Here is an 18,984-nt window from a genome sequence, read left to right on the forward strand (position 1 = left end):
CTCTCTCCATCCATCCTCTATCTGGAAGGCTTATCCTTTCTTAAGGGTCGTGAAGGGACTGGAGCCAAATCCAGCCGACATTGGGTGAGACTCTACAGGTCGCTAGCAGCCCAGGTCAATTTTGAGTCTCTGGTTAATCTAACCCCAACCGGCATGTCTTTGGAATATGGGAGGACGACAGAGTACCCAGAGAAACCCACACAGACACGGGGAGAACATGCAAACTCCAGGATTCTAACCTAAACCTTCTTTTAGTGAAGTGGTGCTAGCCAACAAAAGCAGAACTTGAGAAATAACTGCAAACCTGCCGACACGACATGCGAGCATGTGTATGAACGTAGTCACCAGCTGAGGAATCAGTCACCAGCCACCCACTTACTGTATGTCCCAGTAGGAACTAGAGTACACTCCCTGCAGAGCTTCTCAGTCCAATCCTTCTAGAAAACAACTGATTTACAACCTGTCTCTTATTCACGTCGCTTCAGCCACCAGTCCTGACAACAAACTGAGTCAGTGACTTTAAGAAGGGTGATGCAGCATTCCCAGTTCGGTGATGGATTCAAACCACACTGGCTGAGTTTAAATTTTCAGAGCTTTTTTGAGCCACACAATGTGTTTAATCAGGGTGTAGAGTGTGGCCCCTGCATGGCCCCTGATTTAGAAAAACCCTACATCTGCCACTGCAGGATATTTGTCCCTATGTCTGTCACTCCTGGATCCACCTGTCTGAGGTGTGTCCTCCCTCCGGTCAATGGGAGCTGTTGGCTTCTTACATCCTTTATAGTTTAAAAAAAAAAGTGCTGCTAATAGATGCACTGTATGAATGTGTTTGTGAATGGGTGAATGGCAAACTGTACTGTGAAGCACTAGAAGAGCGTTATATAAATACAAACCATTTACAAACCATTTATTATTGGACTATAGATTACAACTTTGACTCACATTCGCCTCGACCTCATAGCCTCGCTTGGTGACAATATCTTTACAACCCCACAGCAGTTTATTTTTGTGTGATGGGTGGTGCCGTCAAAATGCCAGATTAAAACCCAGTGTATTCCTGGGTGTTTGAAGAGGAAAGGTTATGTTAGGTGAGGCCGGGAACCTTTTCTTTATTTTCTGATAATATCCCAATAGATCTGAGTCATTTTCAGGCTGAAATCTGTCAGATGACAGAGGATTTATTTAGATTTAATTGATTTTGATAATTATTGTGTCTGAGTTATTTATCGTCGTCACTACACTGATATATGTCATTAGTTGGATTACTCACATCACAGAGACATTAGAGACACTGCTGCTGACATCTCTGGAAGGCATTAGTGCGCCAACTGCAAACACTACGCATTGCTATGACCATCAAGTTAAATGCAATAAATGTACAACTACATTGACCTTTAAATGGCAGTTTAAAGATTCAGACTTGGTATTTAAAGTTAGATTTAGGTCAGGGTTGTGTGAAGTGTTGGGGTCAGGCATGGTGTAAGTGATGCTGTTGTTAAAGTGACGGCTTACGTCAGGTTCAGGGGCTATGGAATGTCTTATTTTGATGAGGGCTCTAAAGAGTAAACAAAGCTGTGTGTGTGTGTAACATTGAGATGGAAGGGGGAAGTACACTTTCATGTGTGTGTGTGTGTGTGTGTGTGTGTGTGTGTGTGTGTGTGTGCGTGTGTGTGTGTGTGTTTGTGTGTGTGTGTGTCGATAAACAATCCACGTTGAACCCTTTATCAATCCAGTTCTTTTAACAACTCACCTTCATTTTGAGTGATGACACTGACATAATGACTTGTACAGGGGCAACAACCCCTGATTACACGCACACAGGCCGATTCAACAACCTTTGACCTTTGTCGCTCTGAGACAGCCTTGCTGGTGCTGTAAGTGTAGGTCTGAGTCCTCGGGGGCGGCTCAGGCTCTTCAAACATCTTCCCTGGGAAATAACCTCATCCCGTGGACTAATGGTGCGGACAGAAGCTGAGCCACTAAACCTTATTGACTGTAATCACAAAGGACACATGGCTACATTGATTATGGCTCATCATGACTGCTCCTCGGCTGCAGGGATGAGACCTTAATGCTATAGTCGAAGCAGAAATTGATCATTTTCTGGTACAGGTCATTTGTATTTTAAATCATGGTGCAGTTTGGTCACAGTTGACTTAATCTTTAGTCTATGCAGGCCTGAAGGGTGTTGATAGAGTCGGTCTTTAGACTGATATACCAGTGAGATCTCATGTGTAAACAATGTGTGCCTCAACATAGACCCATAGTCATTGGTGGTGTATTGACAAGCAGGATTAATAGTCCACCTGATGAAAGATTGCACTTGCAATAATCAAATAAAGCTATAAATCATTGCTCCTGAATTCGGTGTGGTATATTTCCCTTTTACAACTTTATAAATGAGAACCACATGTGGCCACTATCTTTCCCAGCTGTTATGAAGATGAAAATGATGTAAATCAGCCTCCGCCTGCTGCTCGACCTTGTGTTTTTTCCTTGTGTATTGTTAATTCACAACAAAGGCTTCTGGTGTGCGACAACCTCACTTACTAAACCTTTCTGCATGTTTAAAGTGAAGTGGTCAAAATGCAGGTTTTGATAAGCGAGGGATCGAGATGAATTACTGTAAACCAATATTGACGTATGCCAATCAAAATCTGTGATATAATTCTGATGTAACTTCACACGTTGATTGTGTTGGTAACTTTGCTAACTCTTTAGAACCACAGCTGTAGTAGAATGGGCGATACAAATAAACTTGACTTGCTGGACCTACAGTTATCATGCATGGGGATAAGAAAGATTAACTGTTTGAAATGTTTTTAAAAAATCCAAATTCCACAATAAACAAAATGAAAAAATGCAAATGATTAAAGACACTTTCTGTTAACAGGCTTGGCAGTACCACATCATACATTATTGCTTTAAGTATGTGTTTTTATTTCTTTGAAAATACATCGATGCCCTCTGTAGACAGTAGAGGGTGCAGAGGTGTGTTAGAGGATATTTGCGAATAACAATCAAGGATAATAACAACTTCAATATCTTAAATCTTAGGAACTGAAGTTCATGTCAAATCTTTCATTTTATTCATCCGGTTACCTTGATACCTTCCTCACTTATTTTTGTTGGTTATTTGTTTACTAACAGTCTTTACAAACGCCTTACAAACCACTGAGTGGGTCTGAAAAGACAGGGCTGATTGCATCATGTAACGTTTGCTTGTTTCATTTCTGCAGACATTCTAAAATTATTGGTATTATACTAGATCTCATGGGTTTTTTTCTGTCATAAGGGGTCAAGCAGCAACTGCTGCGGGCTAAATCCAGTCTTAGCACAATGACAGATGTCATCCTAATGGAGGCCTGTGGTTCCTGGATCGACATGGCACCGATATCAACAGGGAGCGAGGAACCGAGCCCCCTGCTGGGAGAAATGTCAGCCATTTTAAATCTTATAAAGAACTTGGGAGGAGAGAGAGAGGGACTGTGGAGATGGGATCTCTCAGGAGGAAATTGCATCCGGTTTTCACATTGGTTCTGTAACCTCACATGATATTACACTGGTATTGGTGCTGATGAAACACTGATTCCCTCATATAAGTGGATGTAATGGATGATGTTGCTCTCACCACTGGTGACTTGATAATAATCTGTGTAAACCTGATCATGTTTTTAATACTTTGTGTTTAGATTAAAGCCAAAAGGTTTAATTCCAATTCAGTTGGTTTTGACTGATTAAATGATCTAATCTGTTTACAAATCAATCCTGTGAGGACCGACAATGTTTAAAAAAGCAGATGTAGGATTTCAAGCTTCATCTAAAATATTGCTGGTAAGCTTTTTTTGGACTAAAACAGGAATGGCTCTTAGTAGAGCTCATACATTTGACAAGGCTCACCAGTCCCTTAACTGCAATCAAGCTGCACCACATTTCACACACTCCTACATATCAGTTCCCTAAATGTGCCGGCTTTTTTTCATTTTTTAATCAAGATTCATGCACACCTAAATGTGATGGTTTCTTCCCTGACCCATACCGCACCCTTTCACCAAGTTTCGTGGAAATCTGTTCTTGAAATCTTGCTCACAAACAAACTAACCAATAATCTAGAACAACACTCAGCAAAGAGCATATACATCCACCAAGGTCCCAACAGTCCCCTTATGAAACCACATTTAAATTCACTAGATCCAGATTTGTATTTAGTTCTGTCATACATATAAGTCCCCTAATGTCAGATTCTTTTCAAAATTCATGAATTATCCTGCACCTGCCCACTGATGTGGATTGGCACATAAATTGTATGGGTTCTTCCCTGACCAATATCACCTCCTTCCACCAAGTTTTGTGGAAAGTTGTTCAGTTGTTTTTGTGTAATCTTGATCCCAAACAAACAGACAAGGGTGAAACATGACCTCCTTCACAGAGGTAATAACAGTGTAACTGAGAAATGTCTTTTCCAAATAAAACCAACCATTGCTGGCTGCTTTGTTATGGCTGTAGGTGTGAAATAGTATGATACTGCAAATCAGGTTTCAACGACAGCACCTGAATCAAGACCTCTGAAACGTAACTTCATTGGTCCTACACAGGGAGGCAGTGGCTCTACCAAGCACGTCGGCTTTGTCCTGTGAATGTACAAAGAGCTGGCCCTGCCATTTTCCTCCCAATTACTGGAGGAGATATTTCACCAGGGCACAGCAGGAGGAAGCGGGGGCTGGGAGGGTGGGATGGAGGAGCTGGGTCAGGCTTTGTTGTGGTTGAAAATATCTGCGTGTGTCCATGACATTCAAATTCACAGAGCTTAGCGGCCTGGGTGACGGACAGAGGAGAGGAATCGCTGAAACGTAGGACCGGGACGGGGGAAACAAGGTCATCAGACCATTTTGGGCGTAACAAAGACACACCACACACACACACATGGAATAAAAACAAGTCTCATCTACCCCTCAGTGACCTGAACCACTATAGAGAGCAGAGGCTGAGCAGCAACTACAAGGGCCACCGCCATGACACTGATTCGCAAACCAACAATCAAATTAAAACCGATTAAATAAAGCTAAAGTACTGCGGCTAAAAATACTCAACTGGGAAACAAATCATGGAGATGATGGAATCCAGCCGAGCGTGAGCTATATGAAGAATGAGTAATTTGAACTTGTGCTAACCCTCCACACATATACAACATCTTCTCTGCTCCCGCTCTTGTTTGGCGACGAGCTATCTGGGGTCTGGGTGAACTTTTGGAAGCCTGTTAGTTCAGTCAAGCATTAAGCTAGCGGATGCAGATCTCCTTTAACACCCTGTGGTCGGCCGAATGTCTGCCGTGCAGTTCCATAGCCCATCATCACTGCATCATTAACTAAACTCAATGTCAGACCACAAGCAGAGTGGAGTTAACTGTAGTGGGATCGCTGGTCTTTCATTCTTTCACTATTTCTGCCAGAATGTGACCAAAGGTACTTTTCTCTTGACTGTTTTGAATTTAGCAGAGAACCAGTGAACACAATTAATGGATCTTCATTATAAATGGATGTTCATGAATGGAACAACTCTTTGTCATTATACTGAATTTCTTCACTCTCTATCATGCAATGGAGGAGGTGTCAGAAAATTGGTTGAGGTACTTTCACTTAAAAATTATATATTTCCAGACAAACGTGATTATTGACACGGAGCAGTAAGAGTTCAGAAATACTTCTGCATCAAATGTAAGTACTTTTCTTGTGGCATGATCAAACAAACGGGACCAGACAAAAACCCTTTAAACATTAAGACATTAAATATAAGCCTTGTTTACACAACTGCAGATGTTTTTTTTTAATTGATGTTTTGCCAACATTTAAAAAGAATCAACGTCTCCATTGACATTTAAGAATCGTTATTGAAAAGTTGAATGCCTGGAACGAGGTCGACCGGCTACGAGATGAATGGAAATGACAGGAAGCAATTTGATTTGAAGCAAAAAAAAAGTATTGGAGAACATGAAAGAAGGCAAAGGTACAAGAAGTGAAGAAACTACACATCCCATAAACCTTTGCAAATGGTCCCTTTCCAACAACTTCCAGCACGTGAATGTGGCACAGTGATGCTCAATTTAGCTGCACACTTGTAATTAGACTTGGCAGTGCTAAGCAAACAGGGATAAACCGGTATATAGCCGCCATTGTTGTTGTTGTTTCTGGCACATTTTCATTACACAAAGCAAAAGTGGGCATGGAGGAAGTATATAATTGAGTCAATTATTTTACATGTACACAGGGATACACAGAAACAGGAGTTTTTGAAAATCTGAAAACGCGAGAGAGACCTAAACGCAGAGAAAAAAGAGTTTTATAAATATCTGCATTGGTGTGGACAGGGCAGCAGAAACAAAATCATATTCACTCACACAGTTTGATCTCACCTCTTCTTTAACTGTAAATGTCTGTCGGAAAATAATTCATCGTCCCTGAGCGAACGGAGAGCAAACTACACACACACACACACACAGTCTGTACAAATAGTGTTTATACTGACACATCACACAGCATACTGGAATGTACTCACATTGTCTCCTGTCATTTTTGTTGATATATATCTACAGTTGTAAATCTAAGTTTGGCAGTGTTTCAGAGGCAGATCGCACACTTTCACATAACACACACATTTATCACACAACTCACGACCAAGCATGAGAGAGGAGTATTCAAATGGCAGTTCAGAAGGCTTTAAGACGATCAAAGGTGTACTAGTTAGCACCAGTTGTGTTAAATTACAAACAAACACAATACAATAATACTTGGATTACAAACAATCAAGTCTATCAATTCATTTTTAGCAAACAATTTCGGAGAAACAATTTCTCTTCTGTCTGGGAATACAATTATTTTCAAAACACTTCACAGCTACTTCAGAGGAAAAAACATCTTTACCTGAAGTTCAATATTCAGAATCTTTATAATACTGAACATCACGTCTGTAAAAGGTTAATTATTTTATCAAGTCTTCACTGACTGTCCTTCCTAACAGTGCAATATTTTCATCATTTTGTGTAAGAGCACAAGTCACAAATAGTGAGCATCACATTTTAGAATTAACATCTTCAAAGATATTGAGTCATATCATAAAAAAGTTGTTTTTGTTATCAGTTCTCATCTGAATGAAACGCAGACTGGCACAGAGGGACGCAAGGAAAACAATTTTGAGCTCTGACCTTTCAACATCGCTGCTGCCTGAACAGCCCCGGGGGAGGAATTGTCCTTTTTTCATCAACTGTAAGATATCTAATGTGCTCCGTCAAGCTTATAGTTTCACGCAGCGATACGCTCCCGACCTCATACCGGCGTTGTCCTCCTGTTCACCCCGTCTTTCAGATCCTTCTGGAAGCAGTTGTGGACTTGTAAAAACCCAGAGTCCCTCTCAGGGCTGTAGGGCCCTGAAATCCCACTTGCGCCCTTCAGGGGGTCCCTACTAAGGGCGTACAGGGATATATCCCCCATCGGCAACCCCATTCCCAACCCTCCTCCTGCTCCTCCTCCACCACTACCTCCACCGATCTTCATCCCGACCGGGGAGGGCTCACGGGACGGGTCAGACGACCTGGAGCTGGAGCGTGAGCGCCTTCGTCTGTGGCGGTAACTCGGGATGCGGGAGTAAGGTGAAGAGGAGGGTATGGTTTTGATGAAGTTGTGCCTGGCTCGGAAGCGCGTGTCTTTGTTTTTCTCGATGTAAATGTTGATGGCAAGAACGCCCACTGACTCGGCCACGATGAAGGAGAGGGCGCCGAAATAAAAGGACCAGCCGTAGTTGTAGTGGTTTTTCTTGTCCTCGTCTTTCTTGTCACTGGGATCGCCGGCGTTGCTCGAGATGTAGACGATGATGCCGATGATGTTGCTCAGGCCTGGAGACAGAAGTGAGAGAAGGACAGATAGAGGGAGAAATGTCAAATTCACAAGGTTCAAGCACAAAAATGAACAATAAAACTTACAGGTTGTACAACTGCACATGCAATGGATTCTGTTTGGAATCACACACTCACATTCAACACCAGAGAACATAGACATAAAATAAAATAAAATAAATCAAATTAAACACGGCCCTCCACTTCCTAGCACTACCGAGAAATGATGGAAAAATATCCTGCATACCAACACTGCCATCTTTCAAATTTGGAGCCAGAGTCCCGACAGTAGCAATCGAAGGATGATGCCGGGGATAGTGATGTCCCGCAGATATAGGCACACAACCAATCAGGAAGCAGTCTCAGCTGTCAATCATGACATCTTATTTAACTCTTATAGCATCAAACTAACAAACTAAAATCAAACTTACTGGAAAAATTTACATCATTTTGATTAGAAAGACCTAAAATGACAGAACCCGTGTTTAAGAAATTTGTGATGACATGTACTTTAACTTTTTTATTTTGATCCATGTCCCATCCACTACCATGGAGGAGGCAGGGTTTATGACCTGACCCCTAGCCACCAGGGGGCAATCAAGATGCTTTGGCTTCACTTTTTGGGGAGCTTTCATGTCATCCATCTTTTTCCAACTTCCTCTGATGTTTGTCTTTGCACAAACAGAAAGACGTATTCATCACTGTCATAGTGAGGAAAATGGAAGGAAGCTGCTCTATACGGGTTTCAGACGTTGAATCTTGTCTCACATCTCACAAATATCAAAATATGCTTTGTTAAAATGTGAAGTTAAGGTGTCTTTAACAGGACAACGCAAATCTTGACTTGTCACACTGACACTAGAGGGAAACCTTGTTGTATTGTGTCTGTCTTTTCGGTCTACCTGTTGACTTCCTTTCCCTCTGTGTGTGCAACACAATCTTTTTGTTCCCGCCCCAGTGTTTGTTTTCATCAGTGTCAGTTTTGTCGTACCTGCAGCCACACACAGGATGCCAGCACTGAGCAGGATGTTGTTCCTGCCGCTGTAGATGCGTCCAACACCGACACACAGGCCACCCAGCATCAGCAGGACGTTGCTGAGGATGGGGAATAGGCTTGAGGCACGTACTATACCTGTTCACAAGAAACAGAGGACAAGAGAGTGTGGCCTCACTGTCAGTGCAAAAGAGGAAACACATGCTGGGTACAGTCTTTGTTTTACGAAAGCCAAAGAATGCGGTGTGGTTGTATGCTCTGCCAGTGGACTTTGAGTCAGTCTACATTATTTTTCTGGACTAATTTGAGGTGACTTTTCACTTTTGGCCACTGAAATTTAATGAGTTCATCTTTGAGGTGACAACTGGTCAAAATTTGAAGAATTTCTCTAAAGAAAGAAAAGTTTTCTTCAAGGCTTTCTGGAGATATCACATTCACAAAGCAACACTGACCTTTGACAACCAAAATCTAGTCCGTACATTCTTGAGTCGAACTGAACATCTGCACCAAATTTGAAAAAAACTCCCACATGGTGTTCTTGAGACATCGTGTCCACACCAACTGATAACATAATACCTCTGGCCCTTGGCTGTCACCCATGCAGAGGCATAATAAGAAATAATGCTCCTATTACATATGTTGTACACCAGAGTGTATACTGAGGTTTTGTTTTGGCGTAAAATGTCTTGTGTGTCAAGTATAGATCTTGGTTTCAACCTTATTTTGCTTTTGTGTTGAAAAATAATAAGATGGTATAATGCCGTTACAGTTACAAAAGCTCCAATATCAATATTCATACTGACCTGAAAGAATTCAGTGTCAGTGACCCTTTCAGTCTGTGATTCATATGTCATTAGTGCCATAACAGTACTACTAAATATAGTACTACTGTATAAGTCCCAGTAGCAGAAGTAATACAGTAATACTCTTACTCTTGACGTAATAGTCATAAGTAGAAGTATAATTATTATTCATGAGGCTATTCAACATTAAATTCGATTCATGTATTCTTACATCGTCACAGGGTTGAAGTACTTTAAACACTCAACTGTGATCCTCTAACTCTACGAACGTTAAACCCCTCCTGAGCCAAGCGATGGGATTTCTGAGAAGCCCAACTGGCCCCGTATATAACAATATGTGGCAGGCGTGGCTGACACGTGTCGTAACTCTGTCACAGAAATACAGGGAGTGAAAGAAGAAGCAGAAACGGACTCAGGATTAACAGACAAATACAGTACTTCCACAGATACTGAATCGTAGACACTCCAGCAGACGTGCATTTCCATGATGGTTTCCAAGAGAGGGCTGGATTTAATTTCCTTGAATTATCAATACAGACAACAGCAAAGATGAGAAAGGTTTTCTATGGGGGCAGACAGGGCATCAAACTGGAAAACAAATATGATAGGCTGAGTAAATCTCATTTGAAACCTCCAACAAACATGGATGAAATAGTAGAACTGTAGCAACAGCAGAGGTTAGATATTGTTCAGTGCTCAGAGTGACCTCCCTCCCCAACACCTTCGTTAAACTACCTCGGTCGAATGTGGACAGGAGCCCTATTACTCATCAGCCCACAACACACTTCATCATTTCCATAGCTCCAATTACTGTCATGACATCAGGCATTTTATGGGGGAGGGATGGAGATGTCATGACACATCAAGTTCCGCAGTGCTAACTCCATCACCGCTCCAAGAAAAAGAAAAAGAGAAGAGAGCAGATTAGGGGTTGAGGCGTTTGGCGTTTGAAGATAAGATGTTGCAACCACTTACGTAAGATGTACTCAGAGCTGTCGGTGTCGTAGTCGTTATCCTCTGGGAAGTGATTGATCCGGAAACAGCTTCCTTTATTGATACCTGCGGAGAAGCCAGGAGCACAAGTGTTAATGCGACCGGGGGCAAGAACAATGACAGCAGTTAAAGGAAAATGATGCGTCTTTATAAAAGAGCTTGACACCAGAAGCTTTGTTTAATACAGAAGGTGTGAGAGAGAAACTACACGTTAAACCATCAGCAGAATCAACAGGCAGGTTTCATGATCCTCAGATAAATAAGCTATGGAAAAGCAGGAGTGTCTTTAATGGTGAAGAATATCTATACTGGTGGAGAACTCGCCTGTAACCGCGTCAGAAACCATTTCAGGACAGGCTGCATGTGTTTCTGAAGTTCCCGAGCCCTCGGGCACCTTTTATTCAAAGACCCAGTCTCTTCGCTGAGAAAATCTTCCCTTCACTTTTAAGAGAATAAAACATTGGGGCATTATGAATATTAAAAGATTAGACTTTGAATTAAAACGTCTGATGCCTGATTTTCACGGCTGCCTCTTGTCATCTCTGTCTTTGTTATTGTGTTAGTGGCTCTGAGACGATACCAGACACCAAAAAAACCACACCTGTGGATGTGTCACCTGACATGAGAGTAATCTATCTATTCTAATCTATGTATGGAGTTAATAGTATAAAACCCTAAACACTGACACATGAACTAAACTTATCAGTTTTATTGTTCAAAAAATATATAAAAGTGTAATAGCATAAGCTCGTAGTTCCTTTAGTTTGGATGTTACGTGAGATGATGCTTCTTCAGTGGGTGGATGAGCTGAAAATTCTTGTAGGATTAGTGGAAACTTTATTTTAAACCATTTGCCTCCAATCGCTGGTCAAGTTTTAATAAATCATAGAAAACACAAATTGCTAATTAAAAAAAGTGTTGAGAAAATGCAAAGATAAAGAGTGCCATTTCTTTGTGGTGTTTAACTGTACAACCATGATGAAACCTGCAGCACTGATTTGTTTTGTATGAATAAATGTTTAAAGTACTTGATTGAGGAACCTGGAGCTTCACATCCATCCACCTGAAGAAATGTTTCAAAGCTATTTATCGGTTATCAAGCATAAGGACTGTTTGGATGATTTTCCTGATTTAAAGGAGTTTGTGACGACCATCAGCACGATGGAGAAATGTTGTGTCCCCATTAAGTTTGTCTATGGGTGCATGAGTGTGCACATGACGCCAAACTAAGTCCTCCTGAAGATTTCACACTATTCCTGGTGCCAAACATGGATGTGACCACTACAAAATTTAAAATATTTAACAAATGGACTTCAGAATGTTTAAAGAATACACATACTGTGTTTTGGTGAGAACACTGAATGTGAATAAAGACAACACCACAGAGCATCTTAACAGTCACTGTTGACACACCCGCTCCTTCATGTGCTGTTGTAAACACTAGAAAGTGTCTTTCCAAGGATGTGGGTGTGGCCAGTGACAAACTGAATTGTAGTTTCAAAATCTAAACCGGTGTGAACGTTGGCTGCCTCTTCTATGTCCGAGTGGCTTTTATCAAGGCCTCTGGCAGCTCAGGTACAACTTTTGGGGTAGAAATGTGTTATGAGGTAAGAAACACATTGTTGTTAGGCCATTAGGATAAACATGATGCACTTAGGAGACTCTGAATCTAAATAAAACCATGTGTGTTTAGTATAGACTGTATATAAAGATGGACGAGGTGACTGCTCCCCAAAAGTGAAGCCGAAACGTCTCGATCACCACCTGGTGAGGTGCCTCCTCCATGGCGGTAAATGGGACATGGACAAAGTAGTGGGAGAAAGTGGAGATGCGTCGTCCATCTCTGTAAATAAAGATGTGTCATCCATCTTTGTACAGATACACAGTCTGTGGTGTTTACCCAGAGCATGTTTAACTTTTCTTCACAAAATTTCAACATGGCATTTGTCTGCAGTTTTTCTGTATGGTTCGTGTCTGAGAGTGCTGGAGAATGAAAAGAGACAGAAATAAAAATAATGAAACATACTTAGGAATCCAGACTCCACTCTCTCAACCTCACTCCTTCAGTCTCTTTCAACTCTCAGCCTCAACACACACTCACCACTGCTATGTTTTCAATTTCTGTCCGATCTCATGTTGTTAAATCTTTCCCTCTTCAGCCCTCTCTCAGCTACCGTTGAATTTTTTATGTGCCAAGCACACCCTCTGGATCGATACGGAGGCACAATCACTGTGACATATATGCAGCACACTAGGTGTGTGTCTACCTTGCATGTATTTTATATAATTACTGAGATCGCTGACTTTTCCGTGATTGGTCCCTCCAAAAGATATTGGAAAAAGTGCCAATAGCTTTATTTTCTAAGATCAAACAAAAAGTGAAGATGTCAAAGAAAAGTTATTATCTCAATAAATACTACGCAGAAGGCCAGTGAGTTAATAACCCGAGGAAAGACGAGAGGGAAAGAGAGTGAGCTCAGTAGGGGAGGTATCTCCCCAGAGCCCATCTGTCTGAGAGACCGGAGCCCATCTTTTATTACTCAGCATAGCTTCACCATGGCAACCTCCCCCCGGCAACCCAGAATCACATTTCTAGCTCCGCTTCTCAGAGGACGCCTTTGACATCTCACTAATGCATTCAGCAAGCTTAAACACACACACACACACACACACACACACACACACACACACACACACACACACACACACACACACACACACACAGGAAAAAGCCACAAAAGCAGAAATCAGCCTTCATGATACAAAAGCTCATATAATCAGGAAACACTTGGTGAGATGGGGCTTAAGCAAGTGAGAGTTGTTGTATTTCAGCATGACTGGCTGCAGAACAACACTTCACTTTGTTTCCTTTGAAAAGCTAATTTGCCACCAGCGCTCACCTTCAGTGAGCCTCCCGTGTGTTAGATACGACACTCATACAGATGTCAGCTCGGCACACAGACCAGCGTAATTTCTTCTACAAGGTTAGCCAAAGACTCCTGCGGCTTAACCATTGTTTATGCCTCTCGTTTGACCTAATACAACTGATTAGAGTCCCTCCTCTTCTTCTTTCTGAGAAAAGATTAGACTTCAAGGCAAGAAAGAAACAAAAACTAAGTAGATACTTTTAAATCAAGGTTGGCTACAAGGAAACATAAAGAATGATTTTACTTTTTCACATTTGAAAAGAGGGCGCAACTACAGTTTCAAAGGTGCATCCCAGTTGCTTAATTTTTTAAGTCTCTATAAAGCAAACCTTTGATTGAGGTCATTGTCACTCTTAACGAAATATGACGATTCGTTAAGAATTTTAATTTATTAAGCTTTTTTGAAGTACACATGCTTGAATGGAACAAAATATATTCAATGATATGTGGCTTTGCTCAAAGCTATAGATATAACAATAAACAAGGAGTGTGCACATTACTGAATCAGGAATTGTGCATGAATTTTGGACATATAATTGTCCCCTCTGTAAATTGTGGCCCCCTTTTTGGTTTAGAAAAGTCCCAGATCCACCACATGGTCTTTTTGCTCTGGGGGCATCAGTTGCAGATACAATTGTGCCAACAAAGGACACTTAGATTGACTTTCACTGAAGTGTGGCACATGTGCAAATGTGATGTGCATATGTGTACGTGTGCATGTGAGAGAAATAAAATGAGAAAGAGCAAGAGAAGGTGTGTTACCTTCAGTTCCAGCTCTGTATGTGTGGAGAGAGAGAGAGGAACGGTGAAAATGACTGCAGATGTTGAAGAATAGCGAGTTTGGAGCGAGACACAGGGAACGTGTCTTTTGATTAACGTTACACAAAATCCAGGAATAGCAGTTCCATCTTTAAATATCAAATTCCAGTGCAAGTGCATGTCAAAATCAAGTGTCACTTCTATAATGGCTGCATACATCAGCATGTAAAAATTCTTCTCTGAACAAATGTTGCCTCTTCAAATGGACAACCCCACCCACAGTGTCTGGTCTCCAATACATGTCTGAGCGATGCCTCCTTCATGTCACGTGGAATCATGGGAGACACGAGCGTCCTTCCTTAAAATCTGCTTGTGTCATGTCTGCATCTAAATACTCCGTCGTTTGTGGATTAAAGTAACTTGCTATCCTCAGATATATCTGTGTATCTATGTACTGAAGGTTTAATATAAAAAATATACTTGTTTTATGCTTTTTGAACTTTATAATTATTATTTGTTTGGTTGTACTTGGGAATGCTGTTCCAGCCTCCAGCTTGTTGTGGTTGGCTCTTTGCATTGGAGGCTGTCTAGCATAGATGGATTTAGCCTGCGGTTGCCGAGTAGGTTGAAGATCCGATTTGGAGAGGTGGTGGAGATTTCAGCACCAGGAGAAGTGGACAGCGCCACGTCACGCAGAGCTGATGGGCGACGTCACGAGCGACTAAACTTCCACGGATCAACGGATTGGTTTCTTCGATTGCGATTCATCAGTCGTGCGTAACTGTTACTGATACTGTCCAAACCACAGCGAGCTGCTCTCCCGACAGAGCGAGCCCAGTCCACGTCCCCGCAGGCGTGGTTGTGGTTGTGGAACATGGACACACAAGAACAGCAGACAATAAAGAGAGAATCTACTAAACAATATGGAGCTCAAAACTTATTTCAATGCAGTTTCCAAGCAACCATATTACAGTTATGAGACAATTAGAATGGATACTTAAATTATTAATGTAAAACCACGATAGTTAAATTAATGTTATCTTACATTTGTTTCGTCTTTTTGTCTAAGAAAAACAAAATTATTTACAAGGCAAACCGATGGAATCGTGTCTTTACGCACACACAGCACCGCCTTTGCGCGCAACAAGGAACACGTTCCCTCCACTTTCTCCTATAAAGCATCACTTCCACGGAACTTTCTACTCTAAATGATATTTCTTGCTTTCAGCAACAGGTCCATGGGGGTGTGATTATGTTGAACCTTGTGGGTGGTTCCTATTTTTGATGCGCTGTCACACCACCACGGATAAGGGATAACACTGGGATGTATATTGCGAATATTCACGTTTTTTTTTCGAGTCATTTTCACTTTACGCTTTACACTTCACGTTTCATCACATTGTGAATATGTGATCACACGTTACCACTTCTACATTGTAAATGAAACAATCAGAGGGAGGTCACCTGGCACATCAGTAGACAAAATGCTCGTTAGCGCTTAAGATATCACATAAAAGTTAGACACCAACTTATCTGACTCACACTTACCTTCGATGCAGCAGATCCTCCACAGACCAGAGTGCGTCAGGTCGCCTCTCACTTTCTTGGGCTGCATCTGGTTGTCATCCGTGGAAGCATTGGTGGTGTTGCAGATGTACGCGCGGGAGTAGAGCCAGTAGTCGGTGCCGATGGCGATGGTCATAAGGCTGAACGCGGCGAAGGCCCCCACGATGGCCACGAGGGTCTGAACCCCTCGCTCACAACATGCCATGGCGTCTCATAATGTGCGGGTCCTCCACAGGCAGCTTACGCGCACGGCGAGGAAGAAGAAGCGCTCGCATCTCGCGGGTTTTCCTCCTCATCGAGCCAAGTCTCGGTGCGTAACTGCTCCTTTAGCGCTCCTCTCCTTCGTAAACTTCAGCTGGAGTTCAGTCCAAGTCGCCGATCCTGACGCAACTGCAGTTTCCCGGTTCTCTGGACGCGTGTTGATCTTAAATCCTGCTACAGGTGGCTGAAATCTGGAGATACATTCCTTGAACAAGAGCCCCTTTATAAAGAATTGGAAACCCAGTAGACTAACACATATCTTGGTCTGGCAACAGTTTCTTTGCAGTGGGCGATTTAGGATGATTCGTTCATCCAGACCACACCTTCCCCAGCTACAGCCAAGCCAATGGGAAGGGGCGGAGTGAGGAACAGCTGCTGGAGGAGGAAAACATCAGAGCTGCACTTACACAGACAGTGATGTTAGACAGCAGGAGAACCCAGCATCTTCTGTGAGGAGGAACAAAGGCATTTGCAGTTTGTATCCTATCACATAAAGAAACTATCAAGCAGGTCATCAACCCCACATCCACATATACAACTTACATATAGGCGCACACACACACACACACACACACACACACACACACACACACACACACACAAATCATGCATGCTGTTCTGAGCCTGGGATTAAAACTATTTCTGAAAACACCTCGAAATCAAGAAAAAAAAGATTTTAGAAAACCACCACAGAGATTAGAAAAATTTGATTCCGGGGGTTGAACTTTGAAGATGTTGAAAGTGTCACCACTGATAAAATATTATTAAAACATCCAAAACCACTTTGAAGTTGCTTGCAAGATGAACCAGCTCCTAAAAGAAGTGGAAAAGTAACCACAAAGTCAGACTCAGACGTTCCCTAAATGAATGAAGTCTCATAATGTGTACTTACAGGGTCGGACCTGTCACTTTAAGACCTTGTGTGCAGATATGTTTTTTTTTCTTGTTTTCCCTCAGTGGCACAGAGGGAGGCAACATACAGTTTTGTACTGTTCCATCCTTTTGACTGAGGGCAACCATGTTAAGATCTGACTCATTTCCTGTTCATTTCCAAAAAGAGTGTAGAATGTGTGTGTGTGTGTGTGTGTGTGTGTGTGTGTGTTCCTGTACTTATATTGTTATGGCTTTTAAGCACAGACCCTACTGAGTGAGGACATTTTCACTTTTCAATGGGCTGTTTGAGGGTTAAAACTTGGTCTGAGGGTGATGGTTAGGCATTTAGTTTGGATGGTTAAGGTTAGGGTAAGGGGCTAGGGAATGTATTATGTTAACGGGTGTCCTCACTAAGATGGATGTACAAATGTGTTTGTGTGTGTGTGTATGTGTGTGATCTAAATCATCCATTTACATAGTCCCATTACTGGGACTTATCTTCCTTATGGGCATAAAAAGAAACCACCATATGTGAACTTAATACATTTTAAGGTGGACACACATTTTAATGTTAGGTTTAGGTTAGGGTTAGGCCTGTAGTAACTGTGGTTAGGGTTTGAGTCTAAGTCCTGTATGTGTAAACTCGTTGTTGTTACCTCTTTAGGACCTTTTCCAGCATGAACACTAGCCTTGTCATGACCAGTAGACCCCATGGGATTTAAAGAGAAAGGAGAGAAGGGTGGAGGAGAAGGTGGAGGAGTAGTGAAATGTTATAAAGAGTTAGGACAAAAACATACAGGATGAGCAGGGAGAGAATATGTTAACAAGCTCACAAGCCTCACGTTCTACAAATTAAGACGTTAAACCTTGATGTGCAACATTTGTGTCTGTGATGCAACAGAGTGGGCTCAGCTCTGTGTTAGTGGGTCGAGGTGGAAGACGTCTGCTGGACCTCTGTTGTCTCAACAAGGGGGTGAGAGTGGGGGCGTCTCAGCAGGTGAGCAGCCCACAGACGCTTTGCATCAGCAAACAAAACAATTACTTTGCTACAATATTTCACACAAGTGCACAGAAAGCTTTTATACCACCAACAGACCAATGTGCCGCTGTATGGAATCGTTTCAGATGCTGCGTCACACACGTCTTTAAAACAGCAGACCGAGCTGCGTTTTTGGTCCATGATCCTATTTCCAGATTGCTGCTGTTAATATGGCACGAAGAGCAAGAGCTTGGAAGGCGCTCTGAATGAATAATGACATATTTAATCAAAAATATATCCAACAACTACAGTATAGGCCTATTGCACCAACTTAAACTTGAGTCAGGGCTTGCATCACCTACTGTTCCATACAAACAGCTGCAGCCACAGCTCTAAAGTAAACCCAGCTCTCAGGAGGAGAGAAAAACTCCATAAAACGAAATAAAAATCAGAGGAGGCAGTTTAACACGTTCTGACCCTTCTTTGAATGTCTGGCGTGCATGAGGAGCAAATAACAAGAAGAACAATACTGAATATGCACCAATAAGTAGAAATGAAAGATAAATAGGATTTTAAGACACATAGGGTGAGAAACCGGCTGTTTAATAAAGTAGAAACCTTTATTATACAAATATGTATTTACCACCACCCTTTACAGTGGCTCAGTAGCTGCAAACAAACAAAACAAAGCATAAGTAAACACATACAACCATTCTTTACAGCAAAATGAGAAATATATCATAATGCACCGTCTGTACACTAGAACTCTATAAACACACATGATACAAAATACAAATACACAAAATACACAACAACCCCCCCCCTTCCAAAATACAAATACACAAATACACAACAACCCCCCCTCCCAAAATACAAATGCAAGCTACGAGATTGTGAAATTGTGTTAAATTCTCCTGTAGAAGCCACAAGTGTGTATGATATCA

The 18,984-nt window shown here is 41.8% G+C and overlaps 1 protein-coding gene across 1 annotated transcript; it reads right to left on the minus strand.

The window, feature by feature from the left end:
* Positions 1–6,318: 6,318 nt before the first annotated feature.
* Positions 6,319–16,193, minus strand: LOC118118112 (voltage-dependent calcium channel gamma-4 subunit). Its single transcript, XM_035170975.2, has 4 exons — positions 15,910–16,193; positions 10,658–10,741; positions 8,877–9,017; positions 6,319–7,885 (listed from the first exon to the last, which is right to left on the minus strand). Exons 1-4 carry the CDS (start codon positions 16,130–16,132, stop codon positions 7,320–7,322), a joined length of 1,014 nt encoding a protein of 337 aa, XP_035026866.1. The 5' UTR covers positions 16,133–16,193; the 3' UTR covers positions 6,319–7,319.
* Positions 16,194–18,984: the final 2,791 nt, after the last annotated feature.

Source organism: Hippoglossus stenolepis, chromosome 2 (genome assembly GCF_022539355.2).
Source record: "Hippoglossus stenolepis isolate QCI-W04-F060 chromosome 2, HSTE1.2, whole genome shotgun sequence".
Lineage (NCBI taxonomy): Eukaryota > Metazoa > Chordata > Actinopteri > Pleuronectiformes > Pleuronectidae > Hippoglossus > Hippoglossus stenolepis.

Excerpts from the sequence above, each read along its gene's own strand:
- LOC118118112 (XM_035170975.2), bottom strand. The coding sequence starts at position 16,132 with ATGGCATGTTGTGAGCGAGGGGTTCAGACCCTCGTGGCCATCGTGGGG. Across the intron at positions 10,742-15,909 it reads GAGGATCTGCTGCATCGAAG|GTATCAATAAAGGAAGCTGT; the intron begins GTAAGTGTGAGT and ends GCTTCTCCGCAG. Across the intron at positions 7,886-8,876 it reads CATCCTGTGTGTGGCTGCAG|GCCTGAGCAACATCATCGGC; the intron begins GTACGACAAAAC and ends TTCTGTCTCCAG.